The sequence below is a fragment of the Toxorhynchites rutilus genome, chromosome 1, assembly GCF_029784135.1.
Source record: "Toxorhynchites rutilus septentrionalis strain SRP chromosome 1, ASM2978413v1, whole genome shotgun sequence".
NCBI lineage: Eukaryota > Metazoa > Arthropoda > Insecta > Diptera > Culicidae > Toxorhynchites > Toxorhynchites rutilus.
In genome coordinates, this window is record NC_073744.1 from 114960944 (window position 1) to 114967475 (window position 6532).

Genomic DNA, 6532 nt, shown 5'->3' on the forward strand with positions numbered 1-6532 from the left:
TAAATTCCCCATTGACAAATTTATTCCTGAATGTTTATACAGCATATTCGAGTAACAGAGAGACTGTCAATTAATAGATTCATAGAGAAATCCTAAATATGTTCACTGTAATGCTTTTTGCCACACAGCTGACGAAGTTTTTGAGTTGCTTGTTCTGCCGTAAGATCGCGTTGCGGTTGACAAAGTAGCTCGAACCCAACCATAAATTTTCGCACGAAAGCTGACCTAAGAAGTGGTGGATAGTAAATGGCATGTAAAGTCCAGTGCTTATCGTCGCTGGAGGCTAAATCTCCCGTCGGGGCTCCATGCCAGCCCATACTGTAAGGGAACGAACACTTGAACAGATTGTCGTATTTTATTGTTAGTTCTTTGATGACGATCGCCAAGTTATTGATTTGTTGCAGACTCAGGTCGGACATTCTTCGGTTTCCGTTTCGCGAAATAATCATTGTCTCGAACGGCCAGCTGGCCCAAAACGGAACTACGACTAACCAGTCTGGGTTCTCGATTATAACTCGTTCCTATAAAATAAAAAGAAAATGAATGCAAATTAGAGTGTTGCTATCCACTCCAGTCTATCCACCTACTTTTTTAGCTATTTCTTTCTTGACATAATCATCAAGCAGCGCTTTACCATGTTTTTCGTAGTACTGTCGTAATTTCTCATCCTTCACCCGTGGTTCATTAGGTAGAAAGGAGCATGCCCATACCTGGCAATGCGGATGAGGATTCGAACAACCCATACTTGCGCCCTTGTTTTCGAATATTTGTACCCACGTATATTTTTCAGCTAGCATTTTGTACTCCGCTATCCACGTATCGATTACAGTGCGAATTTCCTTGGGTGTCATAAGTGGAAGCGTTTTATTGGATTTCGGATGGAAACATATAACCTTACAGGTGCCCCTAGCGCCACCGGTTTGGAAGAGCGGGTCATCACTTTCAGGGGGCAGCGGCACGTCTTCCAACATCGCAGGAAAATCGTTAGTGAAAGTAAATGTCGATGTATAAATGGGATTTTTCTGTAGCAAGTACGCAAGAATATTAAGGTGTGATTTTCCCCTTTTCACAAATACCATTAGGTGTCGTGCACAAATTACGTAACGCTAAAAATCCGAATTTTGGACCCCCTCCCCCCTACGTAACGCAATTTCCTATCTATAATACACAGAAAGTAACGCAACCTCGACCCTCTCCCCACCCTTATCGCGTTACGTAATTTGTGCACGACGCCTTACTTACGATTCCGTTCGCTCTTTCCACACCCGGACAAAGCGGGTTCGCTGGATCGAATTCGGGTAAGTTGACCGGCTGTGGCTGCTCCTCTTGGCCAGACCATGGGCGCTTCATTCGATGTGGGCTAACTAAAATCCATTGTCCGTTCAATGGATTGAAACGGGTATGCTGGTGCTTAGTAAGTTCGAATGACATAGTTTTATCCCCACCAAACGAATTATTGATTCGGAATAACCTGAAGCGCGATTGAAAGTCAATTCAAGATAGCCTCAACAAGCGATGCAATTAAGTCGTCGACTGTATGCTGTAAGCAAAATTATCAACTGTTATCTTCACACCGCCTGATAAGTGCAAAATAGAACAAAAACAATTATCAATACACATTCGCAGGCGCTTTCACTCGGGCTAAAAAGTGTTGGTGTGTGCGAAACTGAAATTGATCATTACAATTGGATTCATTCAAACGTTCAAAAATGATGCATCGTTGAAAGCCTTGAAAGCAAATTCAAACTTTGAGTAAGTTGAAGAAGATTTTTCGTTTGATGTCTTGTTCTCTGTCTAGTACAGTACAGTGACTCAAACCCGTAATCGTATTCCACCATGCAGATCTCTTTTACCTTCTTTTGAAAGTCGAATACAAGCTTTAGGAACATTCTACTTAGATAAAGTCATAGTGTCATATGAGAGTTAAAAGGTTTGCTATCTGTTTTCAGAATACTTGTTTTTATTTCCCTACAAATGGCGAATGTATGTGCTAATGTATGAAAATTGATTCAAACTCATTATCGTACGCTGGTTGAAATCTCAACTCGATTTACTTGTTTACTTGAACATCCTGAAGGAAAACATGAAGCAAAGTGTCAACAAAATGTGATGGAATCGAGGATTGAAGTTCTGCCAAGACAATGACCCAGAGCTATAAAGTTACATAAGTACATATAAAGTTCGTACATGGTTACATTACGATTGCTCAAAAGTTATTGATATTCCTCCAAAATCTTCCGACATGAATCCCAGGAAAAAACTGAGGATTTTATCTGTGTAGGAAATTTAGAAACCATTACTTTTATAAAAATAACGATTTTAAAAACCACTAGATGAAAAAATAGATAAACATTTCTTCCGAATATACCAAAAACTCATAGATAAACCAAAAAGACAGCTAAAGATAGTTGCAATGAACAAGGGATACCATACTAATGATGTTATTCGAAATTTTACCAACGCCTTCGAACTCGAATTGAGATTTCAACCAGCGTACGAATATGAGTTTGAGTCAATTTTCATACATTAGCACATACATTCGCCATTTAAGATAAATAACAACCATTATTCTGGCCCTGATTCTCGAATACACTTCACGGTGAAAACGACAATAACGGCACGCTATTGAACTACGTTTTACGAGTTAGTGAAGTGTCGAAGATAATGATGAGTTTTCAGGCAGAATGAGCACTTTTCAAATAAAAAATCATTAATGAAAATTATCTTCTTCGTATCAAACTGGTATTCAATGTGAGTGGAAAACTTTGTTCCCTTCACGTGGTATAATAATCCCATACAAAAATTTCATCTGAAGATAATTTGATATTATAATGACAAATTTAGTGGGAAACTAATCTCGCATCCAGATGTCGATACCGTACCGTTGTCATCGCGAATGCGTTTCATACCGTTTCCACCGTGAAGTGTATTCGAGAATCAGGGCCTGATTCTCGAATACACTACGAATACACTTCACGATGGAAACGGTATGAAACGCATTCCCGATGACAACGGTACGGTGTCGACATCTGGATACGAGATTAGTTTCCCACTAAATTTATCATTATAATATCATATTATCTTCAGATTAAATTTTTGTATGAGATTATTATATCACATGAAGAAAACAAAGTTTTCCACTCACATTGAATACCAGTTTGATACGAAGAAGTTAATTTTCATTAATGATTTTTTATTTGAAAAGTGTTCATTCTGCCTGAGAACCAGTCTTCGGAATTGAACGCAGTTCTGATGTGCAACACTTTTTTTGCACCCAGTTGAACTCTCGCTCCATGCGTACACCTGCGCCCGGACGAGTCAACGCACACCGAAACAAAGTTCAAATGTTCTGTTGTCAACACGGTTCGCTTTTGAGTTCGAACATCCTCACTGCACCGTACCCATACACCGGCTTATATTCCCAATTTTAAACCGAGCTCGAATCTAGCCTTTCTGCGTTGCTTTCTCTGTTGATGCGGATTGTGGGCCTGATTCTCGAATACACTACGAATACACTTCACGGTGGAAACGGTATGAAACGCATTCGCGATGACAACGGTACGGTGTCGACATCTGGATGCGAGATTAGTTTCCCACTAAATTTATCATTATAATATCAAATTATCTTCAGATGAAATTTTTGTATGGGATTATTATACCACATGAAGAAAACAAAGTTTTACACTCACATTGAATACCAGTTTGATACGAAGAAGATAATTTTCATTAATGATTTTTTATTTGAAAAGTGCTTATTCTGCCTGAAAACTCATCATTATCTTCGACACTTCACTAACTCGTAAAACGTAGTTCAATAGCGTGCCGTTATTGTCGTTTCCACCGTGAAGTGTATTCGAGAATCAGGGCCTGTATGAGGGTGCGCTGTTGCTTAGCTTAGAACAAGCGAAGACAAAACGGGCGCTAGAATTTTATGTGTGTGTGTGGATATAGAATGAGGGGGAATTTAGTATGTGAATTCTGCACCGTGCTGATTTTGGGCTCACTTGTTTTGAGTTCGGTGCGCTTCGTGCCAAGAATGAAGTTTGTTTTCAGCGTGCGTTTGTTTTCAGCGCACGCTGATGAAAATTGAATTCGAGCGCAACACAGCGTAGGTTTTCTGAAGACTGCTGAGAACTCATTATTATCTTCAAGGGATTGCTAAGATAGCCGCCTTTTAGTAGCCACCATAGAGAATCATGAGCATAGAAATCATAACCTAAAATTAAAAATGAAATGCTCCGCGCGTTTCTTCAGCTGTGATTTTAATTGCAAATCGTCAAGAAAGCTTCCGGATGAGTATCCAAACATCGCTTGCCAAAGGAGACTATCCAACGAAATCAAATATTAACATATATGACTTCAAACATTAAACAATACGTGAGCCCCATAAGCGCGAGCCCTGTTTTATGCTACCTACGCTCAATTTGCATTGGATGGGATAGGGTTGCCAGAGCCCCGATTATCTTCTACAATTCACTAACTCGTAAAACGTAGTTCAATGGCGTGCCGTTTATTTCGTTTCCACCGTGAAGTGTATTCGAGAATCAGGCCCTATGAAAAATTTCTCTATTGAAAGAAAAATTTTAACGCTTTCGCGTGAGTTCTGTTACAATACTAAAAAATTTATTCAAAAGTTTCACAATATATACATGGTTCCTTAAACTAAGATTGACGAGGAACATCTCCTCTCTCTCTCTTGAAAACCGATAACATATCGGTTTCGTTTAGATCATCTACCTTCCTTGTCCCTTCTTCTAGCGTATGGTAACGTGCAGTCTGAGACGGCTGCACTACCCTAAGAAAATACCTTAAGTTTATAGCACCTCGTCGGTGCGCCTATCTTATTCTTGGATTTCCCCTTTCCATCCTTCGCTCTAAATAACATCCTTTTATTTTATTACACCCTGCTGGTGTATCTGGCTGAGCGCAGCTAGGGATGGAAAAGGGTAATAAAAATGCATCCTAAATGATGCATGCATTAAATTGTTTACCGGACGCTATTTAAATATTCGTCCATTCTGAATTTATGACCGGCAATAATTTCGAACTACAAGCGTTTTCTAGCCTAACAAAACACTTGAGCTCTTACATCTTTTAATTGCCTTACATTGGTCCTTTCTAAACGTTTCTATACCTCGCTTGGAGGTCTTTTCTAAATATAATCTCAAATAGTGCTTATCTTATGGATCTCTAACTCGATTCGCGATAAGCCTCAGCTGTCCGTAACATTCCGGACTCCGTAAATCTACTACATAGATTTACCAAATTCTTCAGTATTATCATTCTTTTCTACATTTTAATTTAAATTTTTGATAGTCGTTCTACATGTTCTAAATCATATACATTTGCTTGAACATATTTCCATCTGTAGCTGTATCGCTTTATTCTGTGTTTTATTGTGTGATTTGATTTCACTCACATTATTATCTTTTCCTTACACTTACACTTACAAGTTTATACTAGAAAACATAACTTATTATTTGTTTTATTAATAATAGTATTTTTTGTTTCATTTTTATTCTGCATACAGTTATGCAAACTAATCGTAAACATTCGTAAATTTCGAATAATTGCTCTCACTAGTAATTTGATATAACCGTTAATTATATAAACTAACTTCAAGTTTCTTTTTGGAAAATTATTCATTGAGGTTCAGTGTTATATAATATTTTCCATTAAAGGAAATGCAAATTACATTTTCTTTTCTCTTATAAGATTTTCTTTCATCAAACACAACGTTCTATTTTAATGCTAAGTTATCTCGTTGCCAAGAAAGGAATCTTGAATCCAACATCCCTTTGCTAGTTGTCTTGTTACATTGCTGATATTGTTTTTCTCAAAACATCCTTTTGAAATAATTAGTCAATGTGCTAATCTTTTGGTAGTACAATTACCGTTCCTTCAGCAAGTATTAACATTAAAGTTTGTCTCTGAATACTAAATCCAATTTTAAAGCCTCAGTTCTCATGTAACTGTTCCGACTAATCATATAATACGACTGATCGTAGCTCACATAAACTTTTTCAAGTCGTTTTCTTTATGCATGCAACTCATGCTCTCATAGTGTGATGTACTTTGAAATACATTTAAAAATTTCATTCAATTTTTTTTCCTGTTACTTGTATTCAAATAACTCATAATGTCATCTACATTGTATAGTTAACCATCTCCAATCTTTCCCTCAGTTAAGACTGGAAGCTATGCTTTTAATATTCATTTGAATAATGCATTGATCATATTCTCAGCAACTCACATGCTGAGCTTCGCAAACCACTTGTTTAAAAAATCTTTCTTCAGCATCTCACATGCTGTATTTCATCAACCGACTTACTGGTGATGTTGTTACTCTCAGCAATCCACTTGCTGAGTTTTAAGCAATTCACTTGCTTAAAAAAGAAACTTTTGGTTTTGACCCCTTCAGCAAATCACTTGCTGAAGGTTAAGCAATCCTCTTGCTAACAAATCAGTCTTCCAAATTCTTCATAGCTGTATTTTTAATTTTTTCTACCATCAACTAATTTACAGTTGATAT

The 6532-nt window shown here is 37.5% G+C and overlaps 1 protein-coding gene across 1 annotated transcript; it reads right to left on the bottom strand.

Moving 5' to 3' along the window:
- Nucleotides 1–1538, bottom strand: LOC129762581 (probable galactose-1-phosphate uridylyltransferase). The gene is made up of 3 exons (XM_055761007.1): nt 1243–1538; nt 588–1022; nt 1–521 (listed from the first exon to the last, which is right to left on the bottom strand). The coding sequence occupies exons 1-3, from the start codon at nt 1429–1431 to the stop codon at nt 93–95; spliced, it is 1053 nt and encodes a 350-aa protein (XP_055616982.1). The 5' UTR covers nt 1432–1538; the 3' UTR covers nt 1–92.
- Nucleotides 1539–6532: the final 4994 nt, after the last annotated feature.

What these genes read in the sequence shown, in the direction of transcription:
- LOC129762581 (XM_055761007.1), bottom strand. Translation starts at nt 1,431, where the DNA reads ATGTCATTCGAACTTACTAAGCACCAGCATACCCGTTTCAATCCATTG. An exon ending in TGGAAAGAGCGAACGGAATC is followed by an intron (nt 1,023 to 1,242) that starts GTAAGTAAGGCG and finishes TACTTGCTACAG; the next exon opens with AAAAATCCCATTTATACATC. An exon ending in AGAAAGAAATAGCTAAAAAA is followed by an intron (nt 522 to 587) that starts GTAGGTGGATAG and finishes TTTATTTTATAG; the next exon opens with GAACGAGTTATAATCGAGAA.